At 44.8% G+C, this 22,652-nt stretch overlaps 2 protein-coding genes across 7 annotated transcripts in view; one reads left to right on the forward strand and one right to left on the reverse strand.

The window, feature by feature from the left end:
* The window catches only part of SCRN1 (secernin 1), a 63,283-nt gene extending 49,009 nt beyond the window's left edge, over nt 1-14,274 (forward strand). For all 3 annotated transcript variants that reach the window (XM_081284432.1, XM_081284431.1, XM_081284433.1), the window contains 2 exons: nt 9,036-9,216; nt 10,844-14,274. In XM_081284432.1, coding sequence (XP_081140558.1) covers nt 9,036-9,216; nt 10,844-11,002 — 340 coding nt within the window. In that variant the 3' untranslated portion in view covers nt 11,003-14,274. The remainder of the gene's footprint in view (nt 1-9,035; nt 9,217-10,843) is intronic.
* A 4,455-nt stretch (nt 14,275-18,729) lies between these two features.
* Nucleotides 18,730-22,652, reverse strand: part of WIPF3 (WAS/WASL interacting protein family member 3) — a 91,633-nt gene continuing 87,710 nt past the window's right edge. For all 4 annotated transcript variants that reach the window (XM_081283923.1, XM_081283920.1, XM_081283922.1 and 1 more), the window contains one exon: nt 18,730-20,829. In XM_081283923.1, coding sequence (XP_081140049.1) covers nt 20,806-20,829 — 24 coding nt within the window. In that variant the 3' untranslated portion in view covers nt 18,730-20,805. The remainder of the gene's footprint in view (nt 20,830-22,652) is intronic.

Consider the following 22,652-nt stretch of genomic DNA (forward strand, 5'->3'; position numbering starts at 1 on the left):
ACTTTAGCAAAAAGATAGCATTGCACATTTGGAGTCCCACTTCTGTCACCTAGTATCTGTATAAGCTACTTAGCCTCTCTAAGTTCCCGTTCCTATAATTGTGCAGTGAGAATAATACCAGTCCCTACCTTTACACGCTTGTTGGGAGGATCACATGAGATGATCCAGGTAAGTACATGGTAGGCTTAACTATTATTATTACTAATTAATTATTATTATTATTATCATTATTATCATTATTATTGGTGCTGGGGATAGGGCCTTGAGCATACCAGGCAAGCACCCTACCCACCAAGCTAAATCCCCAGCCCTTAATTATTATTAATGAGGGCTCTCTCTGACCTACCAAGCAGACAGCTACCCCATCTCCTTTAATGTTCAGCTGTGTATACCACAAGTGACATCATCAGTGGCTTAGAGGCGACCATTCAATGCCTTCATTCACTATTATAATAACTACATTCACTATTACAATAGCTTGGGGTGGGGAGTTTTTGGGCAAAGATGCCTTGACCCGAACCTTTTATATCAGAATCTTCAGGTGGACCTTGAATCTGTCAGGTATGTCTGATCCTCAGTATGAAAAGCCCTAGAAGACTGCCTACAGCAATTGGTTCTCAGGTGTTTTTCAGGTGTTCCACTGACCATTATGATTTTTTGAATATCAGTTGTTAAACCTTTGAATTCACTACCAAAGAATCTGCAGCTGTTAAATTTCATTCCTTTAGATGCTGAAAATATTTATTCTCCTCTTGATTCAGGAATATGAGACAAGGATTGTGTCTATCAAAGGACTCTTTTTTTCCTCCCTTCCTCTGTCTTTCTCTGACTTAGATGACTCAGGGGGAAAGCCAAGCACTTCTGATCCGATGGCCTTATTTTTTAAACTATTGCCAATATCAGTAAAACTTTCTAACACCATATGAAACTATTGAATTTAGTGTAAACTATTCTTTTTCTTTTAATCTTTATTTTATTTATTTATTTTTATGTGGTGCTGAGGATCAAACCCAGGGCCTTATACATGCTAGGCAAGCACTGTATCACTGAGCCACAACCCCCACCCAACTATTTTTAACTTTTCATTCACTCAACAAAAACTTGTTAAGCACCTTCTGCATACCAAATATTGTGCTTGTTCAGTACTAGGGGTGAGGTGTGTGTACAAGAAAGAGGTGGCACAGATTGGTGATACAGGGAAGAACTTTGCAGAGGAGAGGTGAGCGCTGTGGGAGAAGTGAGAGTTTATTAGGTACAAATAGCAGTAATGGCACTCTAGGTAGAAGAACTGCCTGTACAGAGGCACAGAGGCATGAAGGGGCGGAACACAGGTTGATGGGCGCGCTTCCTCTTGTAGATGAGGCTGGGGATCAGGTTTCTATCTCTTCCTCCTCCCACCCTCCATAAACAAGCCCAGCCACCCTCACAGGGTCCCTAAAGGCCAGCTTCAACCACTCTGCGGTGTTCTGGGTTCTCCTTCTTTTTGATTCCAGCTGTTTTTTCTTGGGTTGATCTCTCAGTTCTGAACATTTGGTTCTATGGGCCCACCTTTCTACCACGTGGCCTGCGCAGTGGTTTCATTAATGAGGTTCTAGGCATAAAGTTAGTTAGAAGAGATCGAAATAAAACACACTAACCAGTTACCTTATTTATATTGCTAGGTCCGAGACGGCTCACCTCTCTGGTTCCCACCTCTAGCCGCCCAGCAGGGCAGCGAGGATTACTCAGGGCTAGCAGGAGAGAGAGAGAGCGAACACACTGGGGAGTAGCCTTTTATTTGGGGAACAAGAGATTCAGGGGAGAATTCCATCCAATGAAGGTTGAGGGGGGGCTGCACTCCAAGGTCAGGGTCAGTGATTGGGTCCCTGGGGTCAGTGGTCAGGCACAGCCCCACATGGATGGGCTCTCTCATCAGGAAAGGGTCGGGAAAGCTTCGACAGAGCCAAAGCGCCTCAGGCCCTTAACGGGAGTCACCCAATCACGTGTCAGAATGGCTCCCCACACACCTTTCACCTACAACTTGGTCCCAGAATTAGGGCTCCTACCACCCTCCCTGCTGACGGACTGTGACTTGTTTTCTCCCCTATCACTGATGTCTTGGAGGTATCTTGTGAGGACTCTGCTGGTCTGTGGGGTACACAGGGCATTTAGGTTCTATTTTGAAGCATCTGGAATGTTCTGCTAAGATATTTGGACATTATTCTTTAGGAAACAGGAGTGGGTTGAATTGAACCAACTCTCTTGTGTCTAAAGTCTCAGATACTTGCTTTAACTCTCCTTAGGACCCAGGACTTTGTGTTGTCAGGAAACGAATAGAAAGGAATTGTTTCCCAGCGTGAAGTTCAGGGCTTAATCTAATTGCAGAAATGGGTTGAGAAATAGCCTTCTGATATTTAAAATGGAAAATTTCAAGTAATTCAAAAAGGAAATTATTCATGGTTAAATTAATTGAAAAGACCTTGTAGAAGATTAAGGCCCTTCCGGAAGACATTCATTTTTATCTTCCCTGGTTAAACGGGCTGCGTCTCCTACCGTGACTGTAGAACTGTCATAGGTTATTTTTTTCTTATTCACATTTCGATGTTTCACTGTAATTGGACATGCTCAACATTGTGCATTTTGTCAGCAGGAAGCATAATTACTTACTCTCAGGTTTTGGGGTAGTAACACTGAGGAGGTCTTAGCTGACTCCTCCCAGTGCTAAAAATGTTAGAGAGACGTTTTTGGGAGATAGTGTCAGAGTAGTGGACTTTTTGCGGGTAGGGTACTGGGGATTGATCTCAGGGGTGCTTGAGCCACTGAGCCACATCCCTAGCCCTATTTTGTTTTTATTTAGAGACAGGGTCTCACTGAGTTGCTTAGAGCCTGGTCATTGCTGAGGTTGGCTTTGAACTTGCCATCCTCCTGCCTCAGTCTCCCGAGCAGAGCTGCTGGGATAACAGGCGTGCGACACTGTGCCTGAATTCTCCTTCCTTCTTATCATGTACCAACTACCTTGCAAGTTTGAGAGTTGGAAAAAGATTACAAAACTCAGAGTTTGAATGATTGAGGGACAGGAAAAGTTATTTAATTAGCTTTGTGGAGAAGGCAAATTCCATCATACTCATATTCCCTTGGGTCAGCTTGTGCCTTGATCACTGATGCAGTGATACCTGATAGACTTCAGTGTATTGGTTCTGACCTTTGGAAGCCATTTTACTGGAAGCTAGTAGTCGTCAAAGCTTCGTTGATAGGAAGAACTGGTAGAGAAAGAATACTTGGAGAGGTGCCTTGCCATTTTGAGACAGGGTAAGATGTAGAGTGTGCTCGAGGCAGGGAGAGCTGATCGTGGGTCTCTCTGCCCAAATCCATGTTCTGTGATGCCACTATTGTCTTGAAAAGGGCCACAGAGGGTATATAAATACCAAAGAATTCTGCAAATACCATAAATCTGGGCTTATTATTTTTAAAGATGTAGTTGTCAGACCAGTATAGCACCAAGAGGTTCTTATATACTAACAATCAAAGATATAGGATTGGTAAACCAAAAGGGTTAGAGAAAGTAATTTAAGAACCCTGGGTCATGGGGGGTGTCTTCCCTCTCTCTTTTTCTTTCTGAGCTTTCTTTGTTTCATTGTCTTCTCCCAGTGCACTACCATTGAGAGGCTAAGTTAGATTGGCTAAGACTGTGTCATTTGGATCTTTCAAATCTCAGCTACGGGGTTACCTTTTTGTTATTGGAAACCCGGGCATCCTAGGTCAGCCTTGGCAGCCACATCAGCCCTGCCTGCAGATATACAGATCTGAGAGCCCAAGGCAGATGGCTCCCTCCCCTCCTTTCATTCTGAACTCTTCCCATACTGCTTCTCTCCACCCCATACTTTGGACTTTCCAAACCTTCCAAGCTTCTGGATCCAAATCACCATCCCCAAGGTTATCGTATGCTCCAAAAAATTCTCTAAAATTCTCTTCACTGACTGGTTTGACTCTGACAATATGATTCAGGTGACATATTGTCACACTAGAGCTGGAACAGCCCATAGGTGAACCCCTCAGAAGGACACCTGCCTTTTGAGGGAAACCAGTTATTATAAATGCCTTTCAGATTGGTTCATGGTGTAGCAGATTTATCTGAGCAGGGGCTTGTGTTTTTCTTTCAGGGACTAATGATCCTCAGTGGATTTGCGGGGATTCTGGGTTACAAGACCAGCCTGGTTTCATTGCTGGGGAGTGTCCACATCTTCAGCAAGAATAGAGCCACATTTGTGGCTGGAACTTTGTGGCTGGAATGGTTGACTGGCCACAGATAATAAAATCCCAAGCCCCAGAAAACAAAAAAGTCCTTATTTTTTTGCAGTTACACAGTGTATATGAAAAATACCAACAGGATACAAGGTTGGGAAGTAGTAGGGAAAACAGACTTTGGATGTAGAAGGTGTGAGTTTAGTTGTAGGTCCACTATTGGTTAGGAATGTGACTTTGGACAAAGCACTAGGATTCTGTGAGCCTCAGTCATCTCACCTGTAAAATGGGACAGAAGTTTTGCCCTGTGTATTCACTGCTGCCTCCCTAATATTTGTCAGGCACTCAGTCAGACCCAACATATAGTTGCTGAATGAAGGACAAATGAACATGAGAAGAGCAGAGCCAGGAGATGCAAATGCAAACACTGAAATCTGTGCTAGGCTGTAAACCTTTTTAGAGATTTTCATGATAATTTTTTTTGTTCTTCCAAATGAGAAAACAAATTATGGGAAAACAGATTTCTTTTTTTTTTTTTAACACTAGTTTGGTGCATCTACCAGAAGGTTCTGGAAAGAAAAATGGGCGGATAAGGCAAAGGTGCCACCAGTGGAAATGTTTCGAGGCTGTGTTCAAAGTGTCACTCAAGGCTAAACTTCCTGCACGGCTCTGAGTCAGATCTTGGAAGACCAAGCTGTGCCGTGTGTGTCATGAGGCTGTGTGCCTCAGACCTTAGACCTGTCTTGTTGAGAGCTGAAGGTGGCAAGGACATGGCTCCCTGTAGTGTTGTTCATGGTCTTGTTGGCCTGAGTGTCCCTCAGTAGAGTCTCTTTATTTTATTTGTTCATTTTTATATGGTGCTGAGGGTCAAACCCAGTGCCTCATGCATGCTAGGCAAGTGCTCTACTGCTGAGCTACAGCCCAGGCCCCTCAGTAGAGTCTCTTAAAGTACTCTTCTGGCCCTGTGATGCCCTTGGCCATTGGAAGCACTTCCTCCCTTTGGACCTAACATCTTATATTCATGTCATACTGTGGAGGGGCTGAATGACCACAGTGAGTCCTGTCTAGGTGACTTTTCTGAAGGTCATCCTCAGAATCCAGCCCTAGACTGTCTGGAGCCTCTCTGCTATGTCCCACTTAGAGCCAACTACAGGACACACTCTGGGTCACTCCACATACACGATGAAGTGCGCCTCTTCCTGGAAAGGTGGTGGAGAGGAGTGGTCACCACCCAGTTTCAGCTTTGACACTAGTTGGATATGTGACCTGGGTCAAGTCATTCAATATTTCTGGGCTCTCAGTTGCCATACATTTCTTCAAGTGGTATTGAAGAGGCTGCCATCTGAGGTTCAAATATGGGAACATGCCAGTGTAGCTCCTTATCCATTTGGATTTTTTAAAAATTTTATTAATGGTGTCTTTTTTATATAACTTGATTTACGTGTTTATTTTTTTATTCAATGCTGAGGATCAAATCCAGTGCCTCACAGGTGCTAGGCATGTGCTCTACCACTGAGCCACAACCCCAGCCCATCAATTTAGATTTTTCAATGTAAATTTTCATTAAGGATTGGTAAGAAGTCACAATATTTGGAGCTACCGAGTTAACTAGGTTCCCCTTTTTTGGGATATAGTACATAGGTACAAATGATCAAACTTGAATTATAGATAATTTCCAAATTCTCATTTAAATTAATATTAATATTATTGCAGTGTATTATCAACAATAATTATATTTCTTATTCTATAAATAATTTTATTTTAAAATTTATATAATTTATTGAATCTCAAAAATTCTTCCTTTAAACACCTTGACAAATTTATGCTTTGTGTTTTTAGCAGTCGAAGATGCTAACTTCCTCACAAGAGTATGGAAAGATGTTTTTGGAAATCTTAGGCTGCTTAAAATATTATGGGCAGCTGCTCATATTTTTATTTTTAAGACCAAACCGATAGGTGGGAGGTCTGAACATACAGTACCTCTTATTTTAGAAAAGCTGCTAGACGATGTCATGAATTAAACTAATCTCCATATTCCAGGGGGCTTCGACTGGGTTTGAAGTTATATCAAACAGCATTCTTTACTACCAGTGTCCTATATATTGGGTGCAGAAGACTGTGACTGTGGGTTGAAGTGGAGTTACAAGTTCACAGGTCTCAGGACAAAGACATAGAAATGGCAAGACGGCTTTAGAAGCTGGAAGGGACCACTTTAGTCCAGGTGAGCCCAAGAAAGGGAAAACATCAGCCCCCAGCTGGTCAGAGGCAGAGAGAGTACTCATGCACCCATTCCCAGTCCCAGGCTGTTATTTGTCCCACCTGTCACAAGGCAACTCAGCCCAGCAGGTGCTGCCAAGATGTCTCTTTCCAGCCCCTCTGGCGGGCAAGGTTCTCCCTTGGGGTCAGTGTATCAGAAGAGACACCTGGTGAGCAAGGCACTTAGGTTCCAGAAATATAAAGGCAGGTTTCCCAATGAGGAGGTTACTCCACTCCAGTTTTAAGTGCTAGAGAACAAAGGTGCAGTGTGGGCCTGTAAGAAGCAGCAGGTGAATATCATTGTGGCCTGGGGCTGGGAGACAGGCTTCCTCTCCAAGGGCCCCCCCTTGTAGCCAGGGTGCAGTGGGCTCTGCTGGAGCCTGCAACTCCCTTGGCTGCTGGTGCTGGAACCTGCACCAGTCCCACTACAGAGCCTCACACCATGGGGAGCCATGCTGTCACCGGCTCTACCCAATGCAGAGCCCTGTGACCCAGTAGGTGTGGACTGAGGAGTGGGCTTGGGACCTCCAGGCCCCTGTCAGCAGAGAGTCTCTATGTTAGTCACAGAGCCTGCCGGCCATTGTGTGGCAACTCCTGTAGGATGTACACTGGCTTTTCGGAACACTCTTGGCAGGGCTGGGCTCATTGGCAGAGTGTGTGTCTAGTGAGCATGAGGCCCTGGGTTCGGTCCCCAGCACTGGGAAAAATCAGGAACCCCTCAGAACGCCCCTGGTACTGTCTGGTCTTGCAGGATCTGATAGGACTCTTGCTGGTTGGGATGTAGTTGTGTCATTGGAGACAGCTCTGGATGCCCTTCTGTGCTGGGCACACTCTCTCTCCCACTTCCCAGGTAATCAGAATTGGTTTTGGCAGTTTGAAGTTTTGTATTAATTCATTTTTCATATCCAACAGTTAGTAGAAGGGAAAAGGAATGATCTGTTTCCAAGAAGCTGTAGGGGGTGGAAGTGTGTCTTCCCTCTGTGTAAGTAGCTTCCCTGTGTCTTGGGCGACTTCCTTTGATGGTGGCTAAGGAGGGATATGCCTTGATTCTGCCCAGGTTAGCACGCCTTGTGTTCCCTAGCAGTAGGGCTGAGGAGGGGACCAGTCTCCCATATGAATGATATGTATCACCTGCAGAGGATGGCAGAGTCCCCGACACGCATCCTTAATTAGTACCACTCACTCCATGACCGTGGGGTGCAAATTCTCATTGCCTTTGACATGCAGGTTAAATTAGATGCTGTGATCAGTGTCAGTGCTCTCTCAAGTCCTTTCCTGTGATCACCTCAGGAAACTAACAGAGAGGTTATTTCCCACTACTGTTCTCTATGACTGTGCTTCTCAGACCCAGATATTATGAATCCCCCGGGATCTTGTTAAAAATGCAGATTCTGCTTCAGCAGGACAGGACAGGGCAGGGATGCTGATGCTTAAGTCCAAGGACACAGCTGGGGGAGCAAGGGTGACTGATCACCAGTCCTTTTCAGATCATGGTGCACATGATTTTCAGGGCACAATGGCAAGGTTGCTCTGGCTGCCTCACATCTTAACACCTCTGGGCTGAAAAAGCATCCAAGCTCACTTCTAACCCAATGGAGTCTCCTTGGAGTGGGACAGGGTACACCCCTGGAGGGGCAAAGAAAAGTCCAAATCTGATGAATTGAAAACACATGGGATGTGCACGTGGCTCACGCTCTCCTATCATTACTGCAGGTGCTGCCCCACGGCTTGGCTAACATCAGGCCGCAGGTCCAGCAGTGCCCATGCCTACCAGGAGTGCCCCTCTGCCCAGCAGTGTTTTCTTCAGGTGTGGAGAGGGGAGAATAAGTGTCCTTCCCAGTGTTCATCAGCTGTGACACTGGCTTGGAATGCCAGGCCACAGCTCTTGACGTGCATGGCTCTCTTGGTGTGTGTGTGTGTGTGTGATGATGTGTGCAAGCCATGCATAAGGATATTCACACATGCCTGCCTGCCAGACATCAGTCCTGCCAGAAGAGCTGGATCAAAGAATAAAGGGGCATCGGCCCCTCACTCTGCCCAGCACCTGCTTTCACACAGCCAGATTTCTGCTTCTCTGCAGGTGTCCCCTCTGGGGTCTCTGAGAACTTCTGCTTCATCTGTCTTAATCTGTCCCCTCCTTGAGGCTGTGAGAGATCTTACAAAGATTTTCCAATGAGAATCTCAAAACCAAAAGACCCTTCCTTTCCAGGAGAGAAAGGGGCAGATCTTTCATTTCAAATTGACCATCCATTCCATCCTTTTCCCAGAACACCATGCGTCTTTTTTGCCTCACTTTATACAACTTAAAAGAGTCCTCTCGGATGCTCTTTCCAGGACAGAAAAAGTCTTGTTTCGGTGTCTCCTCACTGTAAATAGAAGAATTTGCAGCTTGTAAATGGCTGTTAGTTTTATTAAAATAGCTACTAAAACATGCAATGTGTTTCTCTTGGCACGCACCCACCTGCCATGAGTTGGCTCTCAAAATGATTGCTGAATATAGAGACAGTCTCTGGGCGTCCTCACGCCCTATGCTCCGTCTGACTGTCCTTTCTTTCCAGGTCCATATTCAAGCCCTTCATCTTTGTTGATGATGTAAAACTCGTTCCCAAAGCACAGTCTCCCTGTTTTGGTGACGATGATCCTGCTAAAAAGGAGCCTCGGTTCCAGGAGAAACCAGACCGCCGGCATGAGCTGTACAGGGCCCACGAGTGGGCACGTGCTGTCATCGAGAGTGACCAGGTGAGCCTGGGTGAGGGTCCAGGGAGGGTAGTGAGGTCCATGAGGAAGGAGTCAGGGAGTCCGTTAGCCTCCTCTCCTCTTGGCCAGTCTCCTCCCGGGAAGCCAGGTTCCACAGGCCTTCCTAGAATGCGGGTGCTCATTTTCCTCCCCAGTCTCCTGAAACCAAGTAAAACAAAGCCTTTATTTACTTCTCATGTTCTGGAATTCAATGGGCCAGGCTCTCTCTGATTTACTGTTGACTTAGGAGGAATAGAGATGTGCAGTTCTGGAAGGGAGACCTGCTTCTGTGCTTTCTAAAAATTCTTTGCAATCTTTTAGGGCTAAGAAGCTATACTTGATTGGCAGAGCTTTATTTAAAGATGCAATCTATATGCTATTTCCAAAAATGCTCTGGAAATGGATGGTGGTGGTGGTTGCACAACCACCATGTGCCAAATTTTATGTTAAGCATATTTTTCCATACTACCGATATCATTTAGAAAAAGAGTCTCACATTCCCAGTTTTTCTTTCTTTCTTTCTTTTCTTTTTTTTTTTTTTTTTTGGTACCAGGGATTGAACCCAGGGGCACTTAACCACTGAACCACATCCCCAGTCCCCCTCCCCTTTTAAATTTAGAGTCAGGTTCTCACTGAGTTGCTTAGGGCTTCACTAAATTGCTGAGACTGTCTTTGAACCTCTGATCCTCCTGCTGCAGCCTCCCAAGCCACTGGGATTTCAGGCACACGTGTGTCACCATGCCCGGCTAAGTTCCCATTTTTTATTTTTTTAAGAGTACTTTTTCAAAGTCAAACTGCTTCTATGATCGAAGCTTGGTTAATAAAGTTTCTGACAGGGCTTATTTTCTAGGTAGATGACAGAAAGCCCCAGGTAGACTCAAAATGTCACCTACTGGTGTCTGGTTTTGAGGGTATCAAGCAATGAGAATGTAGGGGTAGAAAGAGCCCATGGGATTTAGAAATGACTCTTCTTGGGTTGAATCAGAGGAAGTAGTGGATGAGTAAGGAGAGTGGCTTCTCAGTTCTGGGACTAATTGGGTAAATGAAAGCCTTCAGTGTCACTCACTGTAAATGAGCGAGTCCTTCTTGGAGGAAGAGCTCTTACCATCTCCTAAAAAGAGTGCCCAGGAGATAAACATTCATTGAGCATTCAGCAAACATCTTTGCAGTACACCTACTATGTCCCAGCCATTGGGTGGCACCATTGCAGTACATCATTGCAGTACACCTATTATATCCCAGCCATTGGGTGGCACTTGGGCACAAGTTGCCCAAGTGTTGACGTAGGGAAGGACCCGCTCGAGGGAAGAGTCACTGTACAATGGGGGAAAGTATCATGAGATGGAGAAGGTAATTCAGTCTGGCTGAAGACGAGGAAGAGGTGAGGCAAGAGGTCAGGCCCACAAGACCTTTCTTCTCATCAGGGCCTTCCCTGAATGCCGCTTAGGAGTCTGGATTTTATCCTGAAGCAGCCACATTCTAGAATGGCCCTCGTGGCAGTGGTTTGGGAACAGATCAGAGTAGGTGGATGGGACTGTGAGCAGGAAGCCAGCAGAACCCCCGAGGCTCAGTGTCCACAGCCACAATCCCACTGTTGTGCTGACTGTGCAAAGGCCGTGTCCTTCCTCAGGAGCAGGGCCGCGTGCTGAAGAAGACCATGATGGAGCTGGAGAAGCAAGGCCTGGAAGCCATGGAAGAAATCCTGAGCAGCCCTGAGCCCCCAGACCCCGCCGAGGTGGGGGACCTTTTCTATGACTGTGTCGACACGGAGATTAAGTTCTTTAAGTGAAGTGAGCATTCCCTTTCCCCTTCTTATTTAAAACTTCCCACCTGACTAAATGACCAGCAAAACAAACCACTCTCCTGTTTGAGTAAAATGAGAAAAGTTATCAGGTGGTCTCCTTTTCTGAAGCCAGATCCAACTGTTACCTTGTGTCTCTAAATGTCCCTTTCTCAGCCGTGTAGGTCCCCTTCCTTTGCTATGTAACACGTATCCCTCTGGCCTCTCCCCTCTCCCGTTCAGTTGTGTGACAAATTGTGGATCTGAAGCTGCTATTCTTGTATTTCAGTGACAATGGACACATTAGCCTCTGGCAGGACTAGAGTTCACGGAGGCTTGAAAGACAGGCTCCGCCTTGTTGAGTTGGTGGGAAAAGCAAGCTCTTTTGAAGTCTTAGTCTTTCAGTACCCGTTTCTTCCAGGTTAACAAAAGGCGTTTGTTGGCGCACACAGGCTCCTGTGTGTGTGGAGTGCAGGGGGCACCTCCCCAGCTGCTCTTCACCTGGGCGCATGCCTGTGGGCACTGCAGTTTCCCCAGGTGTTCCCTGGGGAACGAAGCCAATGGGAGGGAATAAAGGGGCCTCTTAGCCGCCCCAGCTGTGTCCTAGTGTCCGTGATCTCCAAGGACCTGATTTCCATGCGCTGTACTCGTGTGTGGTGGACCCAACCCTGCTTCATATGCGAGAGAGCTGGGAAGCACTGTTAGCCAGAACCTACACACCTTAGAGATTCAGGGAGCCGTGCCAGTGACCTCCCAGGATCGACAAGTGGGTCTCCCAAAAGACACACTGCTATCCCTACAGAGCAGTGCACCTACCAAGTAGATGGGGCCTTGGGTAGGGATGACTCCTGGTCTAGTGACCAGCATCTAATCTAGGATTCATTCAGTGGCCCTGAGGCGTAGTCCCACCCCATGCAACTGTGACTCTCAGCTAATGAGGGAAAGAAAAGGAAAAAAAAAAATCTTGACTGTTTAGATTGCAGTTGAAGTTGCTGAGATTCGAGCAGTGGCTACTTTATCTCAGCAGAGAGACTCCGGCTGAGCTGATCTGCTTCCAATATCATATCCACATAAAGGATTTAACCCACTAGTAGAGCATAGAAAAGTAGGCAAGGAAGACCAGGTGAGCTCCATACTGGGCATTCAGAGGGCAAGAAGGTGACAGACAGATACAAGAGGACATCTCTGTGGGGTCACAGTCCAACTCCACCCCTCCTGCCCAGCCTGTCAGAACCCACACTTGGGTGTCTGAAGCAGCTGACCGCCTGGATCTTCCCCCTTAGTCCTCATGCCCTGCAACTGCTTCCAGACTGGTAGTGGAAGTGGGCAGGAAGTGGTGGGGCTTGCCTTCATCTATGGAACTCTCTCCCAACTCCTGCAATGACAAGTGCAGAGATGACTGATAGGAGTGTCTGTTAATAGAGCAGCTAGCGGAAAGTGCTCTTTGGGTCTAATGATGCTTCAACATCCTTGACATGATTCGAGCAAAAGGAAATATTGGATCAGTAGACTTGGAAATGGCTCAGGGGTAGTCACTCCTCAGCAGCTATGTCATAGCCCATGAGAGCTGAAAGTGACACAGCCGCTCATTATGTGGGTGGAATACCAAGGATCGGAGATTTTTAACGTTTTTCTTTTCTTTCTTTTTTTTTTTTTTTTGTTGTTGTTCTGGGGATGAAACCCACAGCCTTGAGTATGCGAGGTAAGCACTCTCAAATGCTCTCTACCACTGAGCCTTGTCCCCAGCCTCAGAAATTTTATGGGAATGAATATTTTCTTTCTACAACTCTCCTTCAAGAGTGTATGTATAGATTTGCCATGAACTTTCTATTCAGCAGTTTTGTAAATTGTGTATGTAAAATCACTAAGTACAGATGGGAAGACTATTTCAGCTGAACAAGTTTATGGCAGCCAGTAGTGGCAGCCTGTAGTGTAGGTTTGACCTGAGCTTTCACTGCTGATGAGTTGAGGATCTCCTCTTAGGTGGAGTGGCCATTCTAGAAGTGTCTATAGCTGCTAAGGGGGAAAAGGATGAAGTTCGAGAATGATGTAGGTACTTACCTCCCAAAGTCTACCTGAGGAGTGGTTATTTAAAATGAGGTGTTGCAGAAATCCTCTCTTTCAATGCATGGTCTCACCTGCACAGGTTAGGAATCATTTTATCAGACCTGACCTGTCTGAGATAGTCAGGGTAATACAGGATTTGATCTGAAGTCTAGTGAAAATAAATCACACAAAGGCCTGCTTTTATTACTATGGCCCAGGTCACAGATGACCGTAGCAACTCGTTGTCTTTACCCAGCCAGTTGTGCAGTGGGAAACACAGTAGCTACTTATGTTTGTGGACATTGCAGGCAGGAAAGGGCCAACTGTACATCAGTCACAGCTGTAATGTCAATGTCTTGCCGCTAGAGGGTGTGCCTGCCCTCTGTGTGGGCCTAGTGCCTCCCAGCGGGCAATGGAGTTGGGGGTCTGTGTACAGTCAAACCTGAATAGCAGTGCTCAGGTTTCTTTGTGCATTTGGGAAGGGTGGGAAAAGACTACAGAGAGCAAGCAGTCTGCTGATGTGGCTGTACTCACGTTTAGTGACAACAGTCAGAGATATGTTGTTGAATTTTGAGTAGGTTGTTGTAGGGGGAATGTTTGCTTTTAAATGCTTCTAACAGATTTTGCTTTGGAAGAATGCTTATTACATGGATAATTTCTTTTCCAGGGATTGCTTTTCTGAAGGCTATATTGGGAAAATGAATATTCAAGATGAAACATGAAACTAATGTTTAAAGGTCACCATATGTAAATAGCTTCCTAAATACCATTTGTATATCTGTTAAGAAGGTGGGGTGCCAGTGCATGCTTTGTGCAGAAAGAAGTCATGGCCATAAAGGACAGAATCTCTCCCCCACCTCCCCTGTAACCTATCATAAGCTAGTTAGTCTTGTCTATTAGGTGGGATTTACCATAAGTGAAGAGGGCCCTCAGATCAAGGGCAGACACTCCAGTGAAAGTAAATTAGCAAAGCAGAAATAATAGTGCTTTCATTTTTGGAGGTAGCTTGAACCTTAGGTAGAATAAGGACATAATCAAAATTATGGAGATTCATTAGTGCCCTGTAATGTAAGACCTAATGTTATTATTAGGAGCCACTCTACAAGCTAACAGAGCAGGTATATGCCTCTTAGATCTTAGCAACAAAGTTCCTTTACTATTGGATGAATCATTAAGTCTAAAAAGTAATTGTTGACTAAGCAAATGACTGTGCATCCTAACAGATGTCATCTCACCTCCGTGATAGCAGGGAAGACAGATGGGACCCTGTGTCTGTCATGAGGTCTCTAATTGCATTCCTGATTGGAGACCCACCCATCCTTTATTGGAGAGGTCTTCAACTGAACTCTTAGCTTTAGGAAGCACAGGGAGAAGAAAGCGAAGGGACCCACCTCACTGGGCATGCTCTCTGGGAGGGGGAGGAGTGGCAGGTCACATGCCTGGCTGTCCCAGTTCTACTGTCTGCTTCCTGTAGCTGTGGCATTTCATTCCACGCAGTCTTAAGTCCCTGCTGCCCTCCTTAGGTTTTTGTCAAAATGTGCTTTATCTGATTGACACCATACATCTTGAAATGTCACATGCAGAATTCTTGTGGGAACCAATATATACATGTTTGCAATAATGTTGTGAGAGTTTAAATGTATTAGCTGGAAAATGCTATTGGCAGCGAATTATAAAAAAGAAAGTCTTTGTTTCCTGCAGTGGGAACTGACCACGTAGTCTTAACAGTCTTTTGTACAACTATCTACAAACCAGGTAATGTCCCTTTATCCAGTGCTTGCCCTTGGGATTGTCTCTAAATGCATCAAGCATACAATAAAAAATACTGAAGTTAATGTCCAGTGGCCTCTTCTGTCTTGTGTTTCATGAAAAAATGCTGGCATCAGTCACCACACAGGAAATGTGTGGAAGGGGATGTGTTTTCTGATGGAAATCTTCAGAAAAAAAAACAATCAACTCAGCATTTTCCTGCATTAGGTACCATTCTTTGGGTAAATTCACTCTTTAAAAGTAAACACAAAACTACAATGAGAAATCGAGTCACACCCACCAGGATTGCAACTTAAAACAAAACAAAAAGTAGCCACTTGAACCCTTGTAGACTACTGATGGGAATGCAAGATGGCACATCCATTGTGCAAAATAGTATGGAGGTTGCTAAAAAAATGTTATAAAAAAGGGCTACCATGTGACCCAGTGATTCCACTTCTAAGTATCTTTACAAAAGAATGGAAAGCAGGGCCCAAAAGATATATTTGTACTTACAGGTTCATAGTAGCATTATTTACAATAGCCAAAATGTGTAGACAAGTATCCATAGATGTATGGATGGATAAACAAAATGTAGTATAAGCATACTTTCGGGGAGTCGCTCTGGACAGGAGCTAGGTACATACCTTAAGTCCTGAGTGAGGAGGTACTGAACAGGTATTGCACCCACTGCAATGCGTTTGGACCCTACCTCCACTCAGATAAGAGATGTGCAGCTCCAGGAGTGGGCATCACCAAATGGGCTTGGATTACACCCACTTGTTTCTTGTAACCCTACCCTTGCCTCATTTGAGTGGCTTCTCCCCAATAAAATCCGGGTTCCAGGCGTGCTCCTCCTCTTTCTTGCCTACCTTGTCCCTCCTGTAGGAGCTGTGGCTGAGAAGCGGTCATTGAACCCAAAAAAGTACTTTTCTATGTCTGTGTCTTTATTTAGTCAGCCAAAATTCACTTGGAGTGACGCTGACTGGTTAAAGGGAAGGAAATTCTGACCCGTGCCACCACATGTATGAACATTCAGGATGTTATGCTGAGTAAAATAAACAAGTTACAGGAGGAAGTGTACAATTCTATTTATGTGAAGTACCCAGAGTTGTCAAATCTAGGATAAGGAAGAGGAAGAGTGGTTGCCACGGGTTGGGAGGAGGGAGAAATAGAGGATTGTTGTTTGATGGGTACAGAGCTGAAGTTCTACAAGATGAAGAGTTCTGGAGCTGGATGGTGGTGGTGGCTGCTTAACAGTATGATGCCCTTGTCCAGTTAAACTGGAAACTAAAAACAATTAAGATGGCAAATTTTATGTTGTGTATTTAACCACAATTAAAAAAGAAAGAAAGAAAAAAAGAAAGAACTAGAATTGGAAGTCTAGAGTCTAGATCATCAGAATGGCTGATGCTATCTATGCTGAGTCTCCTCCTTCTAAACGTGTAGCAGCTCCATGACACAAGGATGTCTCTTAAGAAAAAAAGTCCTCTCTGCTCTTATGACATGCAAAATTGATTGTCTGGTTCAGGAAATAGGACTAAGCCACCTGCAACAAGTGACCCGAGTCAAGATCAGATTAGACGACTGCTCCATTGACATAAGGAATTGCTGCTTTAAATTTTATTCTCACGTTTTTTTTTCATTAAAGTAACACACTTCTGAAAAGCTCCAAGAGTAGGTATGAGTTTGTAGGGTTGCTATAACAAAGTACCACAGACAGGATGGTATAAGCAGGAGAAATTTATTGTTCCATGGCTTTGGAGCCTAGATGTGATGTGCAAGATCATAGTGTCTGTGGGGTTGGTTCCATCTGAGGACTGTGAGAGGCAATCTGTTCCATGTCTCCTGACCAGCTCCTGGTGCTTTGCTGGAAATCTTTAGCATCATCCCAACCTCTGCTTTCCTCTTCTACCACATTATCCCCGTGTGTATGGCAATGCCCAATTTTCTCTTTTTATAAGAAAACCAGCCCTATTGAACTTAGGGCCCACTTCAGTATGACTTCATTTAAAACAATTATATCTTCAGTGATCCTATTTCCAAATAAGGTACCATCCTGAGATATACTGGAGGTAAGGACTTCTATATATCAATTTTGTGGGGACATAATTCAACCCATGACAGAATGGGTTCATGAAAGATGCCAAGCCTTCTTGGGGCACAGCCTAAGATTCTGCAACTCCTAGAAATTCTGGAAGAAAATCTGGAACTCCTGGAAGAGCTTCTGGAATCTACAGCTCTTCTCATGAAGTTGTTCCTCTCACCTCTCCCATTCTTAATTTCCTAAGAAGTGCCTCCGAGTGAAGGTCCTTCAACGTACAGCTCAGCTCCTTTACCACCTGCTTGGACTTTAGAATTCATCACCTACTTTGTAGATTATCCTGGGCCCTTGCTCTTCTTCCCCACTCAAACTGGCCTTTTTTGGTCACAAAAGAGCTTATTGGTACCTCCATCAATATGGCAGCAGGAAAAAATAAAAAAAGTCAGCTCCTTAACTCATTAGGATGCAAAGCATGTAGTAGCTAGCTTTCAAATTAGTTTCTAGATGAGATTTATTTTTGGAACATCTATGAATTTTAATTACCCCTCCTGCTTTGTTATCCCACAGCACAGCTAGCGAAGCGCGGTCCCAGCAGCTCAGCCAGCGACTAAAGGGTGCAACTGGGATGCAGCCAGCAGAGCCCCGTTTGTGACTGAGCATGAAATACGCAAACTGGTGGCTCCTCAGAGGGTGGGGTATGCCCTTTCCTGACTGAAGTGACCAAAGGGTCAGGGCCTGCTCATGTGACTTCATCTCTATATGCCCAGGTACACATCCATGTAATGCAACTAAAGCACAGGCCAAGTAATTTACTTTCCAAAACTCATACGAGATGATAGAGACTCAAATCTGTGTGTGTTTTCTAAGCTGTCATTCTGAGCCAGCTCACCTAGCAGATAAGCCACATCTCCCCCAGAGCAGGCTTCAGAGTCTACCTAAAACACTCTTAATGAAGACGGAGATGGTTTTGCTTCACACAGGAGGCTCTTTGGAGGGGTTTGCTGAATTAAGGAAGTGGGGGTCCAAGTGCATTTTAGGCTGAAAGTTTTTTTCCATTTTAACACAATTTAGCAGAATTTATGAACAATACACTCTGCCCATCTGCTTTATTATTATTATTATTATTATTATTATTATTATTATTATTATTAGGTACTGGGGATTTAACCCAGGAGCACTTGACCACTGAGCTACATCCCCAGCCTTTTTATTTTTAAATTTTGAGACAGGGTCTTGCTGAGTTGCTTAGAGCCTCACTAAGTTGCTGAGGCTGGCCTTGAACTTGGGATCCTTCTGCCTTAGCTCCCCAGTTGCTGGAATTACAGGTGTGTATCACCACACTTGGCTAATTTTAGCTACTTTTAAAAACACACCTGAAAAGTACCCCCCAACCCCTAGGCTTGGTTTAACCAAACACTCAGTAAATTAGCTCAAAGAAAGGCTCTGTTTCCATCACTGTATATTATAGCAAGCACGAGGTCCATGTAAACATCCATTTTGTTGTGGCCTTCTCAGAAGCCCTTCCAATCCTTAAACTTCTTTTTCTTGGCTTTCCCAGGCAGGGTGGTGCATGCCTGTAATCCCAGCGACTTGGGAAGTTGGGGTAGGAGGGTTGCAAGTTCAAAGCCAGCCTCAGCAAAAGCTAAGCAACTCAGTGAGGCCCTGTCTTAAAATATAAAATAGGGCTGGAGATGTGGCTCAGTGGTTGACTGCTCCTGAGTTCAATCCCTGGTGCCCCCCAAAAATGTTTAGCCTTGGTACTCAAATTTGATCAATACACATCGTACGTATCAAAATATCACACAGTATCTCATAAATATGTTACCATTAAAAAATTGGCTTAGATCAGTCCTGGTGACCATAGATGGGTTTTCACTAGGAAATGACCTCAGAAGCATTTCCACTTATTAAAGTTAGTTTATTAGGTACAAAGAAATGAATCTGCAGAGGAAGGCATCAATAAATATAAAATACAGGTGAAACAGGGGGAGAGTCACAGACAACAGAGTCAGTGAAGATGTGGGAGGTGGCAGGGACGCCTCTCTGATGAGTCCACGGTCAAGGGGCTCAGCCTGTACACTGCCCAAGCTTGGAGGGTGCACGTTCAGTGACAGGTCTCGAGGACACACGTGATGCCGGATTCCTGAGGTTGCTCCCTATTTGCCATTTTTTGGTTTCTGCTCCTTCCTTCCCTCTGTTCTTGAATGGTTTTATTATAAATTTTCTATCCCAGCAGAACTTCTGAACACCTCACCAGGGCCGGCAGTCCACTCCAAAGTGGAACTGCCTATGTCTAGGGCCTTCTCCATTATGCAAATTAAAGCTCTTGTAAATATTTTATGCAACTGGAAGGAAGGCAGAGTGGATACTGTCCCCCACACGAAATCCTGGACTTCTTGGAAAACTTCCAGAACCAATACAATAAATCAATAATGCAAAAGGCCTACGAACGCTTCTTTCCCACTGATTTTAGCTGTTACGATTTGGCCTGAGTCGTGCCCCAGAGATGCATACTTGACACTGACTCAGTTTCTCCCATCTGAAATGAGCAAGCACACACCGATGCAGGACACCAGCTTGATTGGCTCCAGACCACAGCGAGGGGTCTGCAGTCACGTTGGCCAAACCCGGCTCACTGTGGCTCACTGTCCCACATCCTCAAGGTTCGAGGGCATGAGTGGGTTGTTCCAAAGCAAACTTGTTTTCTGCTATCCTCCTCTTCTCCCTCTCAGATTTCCTCAGGGATCTCAGTCTGTTTCCTCCTAGTCTCTCTCCTTTATCCATGTCAGTGTTCCCTGTCCACTTCCATGCCCTTGCTGGCTCAAGGAAAAGGTAAGGGGCAGCTCCAGCCCAGCTGGACTCTGCATAATCAGGGAGCTGAATGTGCACCCGCCCCCAGGTGCCCATCACAGGGGAAGGGGAAGCTGTGGGCCTGTGACATCTTCCCTTAGCTGGGAAGGGGGCTGGGTGTGGCCTATGGGTGGTTCCCAGATTCTCAGGGTGGGGCTGTGGCCAGGTATTTGAGGCATATATTTCTTCAGACATTTTGTTCTACACGTTTCTCATATTTTCCATGGAAATCTTTGCAACCTCTTTGGGAGATTGGGAGACTTCTGGGATAGAATTAGCAGTTAATGATAATCAGAACTAGCGTATGTTTTTTTTTTCCTAAAGGAAAAAATAAATACCAAAATCTCATAAAGGTGACTTCAACTGGACTACCAGGATGGAGCTGGGAACTTAGAGGGACAGGAGGGAAGTGACGGAGACATGGGCACTAGGAGCACTGTAAACAGTAAGAGCATTGGCTACTTGTAGGATAATTCAATTACAAAAGGGCCCTGTGGAAGGCACTGGAGGGGCTGAGCCCACTCCTGCCTTTACACTGCAGTATATTTACATTAGGCAGCAAAAAGACATCCCTGTACTGCAAAATGGAAGTGAGACATGACATCTCACTCCCCGGAGGCTGCGCGGCACCGTCGGGGTATGGGCACACACTACTTCCTCTGAGCTGCATCATTTATAAGGCATTATTTGGTTTGATTTTGCAGTTGGTGCAATGAGAATATAAAGTCATGCCAATAAGAAGCTTTTGTGACTACTTAGGACTTTGGGACCACCTACAAACTAAGGATGCTCTAAAAATGGTTCAGAATCTAGGAAGGGCCAGCCCGCAAGCATATTTACAGTCACAGGATAGACACAATGGAGTGGGGTAGGGCTCTGTCTGTACAGACAAATGCCAAGATACATTTTAAATAATGGAAAAATGGTTGTCTTTAAAAATATTATTGAAATAACTCAAAGTGGACTAAAATGTTGCTTTAAAGCCCGTGCAAACCACGTATTTACAATAAATAAGCGCTCCTTTCAGAGCCTGTATGTCGACTGAATACAGCTTGAGTATGGTGGGGCCTGACACGTTCATCCTGTGACATGGAACCCCTGGACCTTGGCTTCATCCGTCTTCTCACCGGAGTGTCTTTAGAGATAACTGTGGAAACATGACAGAAGATTACCAGGTGGGGTTAGAAGACTCACTGCACCCAAGGGTGGGAAACAGCTTTTCCTCATTCACACAGGACCACCAAGGCTGAGAAATGGTCCTATCGTGTAAGGAGAGTTTTTTTTTTTACCCACAGGGTCATGGTGGCAAACGAGATGGGGCATGAAGTTGATGTGTGGCAACCTAAAATTCTGACTTCTGAACATTTAGAAGAGACCAAGAACCAGCAGTTGACTGTGCAGGAAGTTCAGGAAAAGCCAAGAACATGCTGGAGATACCAGGTCAGGGCAAGGGAAAAGGGGGAAAGGAAGTCAGACCCTCAGACTTCCAGCCCAGCATCCACGAAGGAGAGAGCACTCCCCGGGGACTGTGTGCTGGCCAGAGCCCACTGGTTTTCTCTGGGTGCTGCTTTGTGTCTCACTGCAGTGAAAATGATTGAAAATGATCTCCAGAGATCTCTGTGGGATGTCCAATGAGACTTTTAATCCATCCTTGACTGGACTGTCACGGGCAGAGACAAAAAGCATCAGTCTGGGGTGATTTAGATTTGTGCCTATCATGAGGCTAGAGACCAGATCCTGCATAATGTCCCACCTAGCCTTGCCCTATTGATGGTGAGGAAGGCTCTTCTCAGTGATATATAGTGTTAGGAGCACCAGAGGAAGGTCAGAAGGTCTGGGCATGTGACCTTCGACAAACCCATCAGCCTCTGGAGCCTAGTTTTCTCTTTTGTATAAATGACATTGGGGCTGGGAGTGTAGCTCAGTGGTCAGGCACTTGCTTAGCATATGTGAGTCCCTGGGTTTAATCCCCAGCACTGAAAAAAAAAATGGCATTAAAAGTTTCTCTCCAGTTTGATCACAGGGTGATTAAAAGGATCAAATGAGATAACATATACAAACCAACTAAAAACTGTAAAGAGCCATATAAATATGAGACTATAATTATGATGATGATTCTATTTTGCTGATCACAAGAGCAATACATTCCTTGTAGAAATTATAGAAGTATACTAGGAAGAAAGTAAAAAGCAGTGATCATCTTCTATGGGCAGTGTCTACACTGGACCATTTTGCAGGGCTGCATGGAATGTGCAGGAAGGTGATCTGAGACGGAAGGCATGAGATTCCTGGAAGCCAGAGACACGGGGCAGGCGAGGGAGAACAGACTCCCTCAGTTTTTGTTATATGTGAATGTCTTAATTTCTTCCTCACTTCTAAAGGACAGTTTTGCCAAATATAGGATTCTAGGTTGACAGTTTTTTTTTTCTTTTTAATACTTTCAATATATTAGCTTACTTGTCCTCTCCAAAGTTCTGATGAGAAATCTGCCAATAACCTTCCTGAGGATACCTGGTATGTGACAAATCGATTCTCTTGTTGCTTTTGAGATCCTCTGTTCTTCAGAAGTTTTGTTATAGTGTACCTTGATGTTAGTCTCTTTGTGTTCATCTTACTTAGAGTTTACTGAGATTTTTGAATGTTTTTATTCATGCCTCTAATCAAATTTGTGAAGTTTCTTCAAATATTCTTTCTGTGCCCCTCTCATCTCCCTGAAAACACCTGATGGTGTCCCATAGCTCTGACAGGCTCTGTTCATTTTTAATGTTTTTTCCTTCTGGTCTTCAGACTTAATAATTTTGACTGTCCTTTCTTCTAGTTCACTGATTCTGTTTTTCTGCTTGCTCAAGTCTGCCCTTCATTTTCTCTAGTGAATTTTTCATTTCAGTTGTATTTTTTCAGCTTCAGAATTTCTATGTTTTCTTTCTCTTTACTGATATTTCCATTTTGTTCACACATCATTTGCTTGAA

The sequence above is a fragment of the Spermophilus citellus genome (assembly GCF_964194105.1).
Source record: "Spermophilus citellus genome assembly, chromosome: 3".
Taxonomy (NCBI): Eukaryota; Metazoa; Chordata; class Mammalia; order Rodentia; family Sciuridae; genus Spermophilus; species Spermophilus citellus.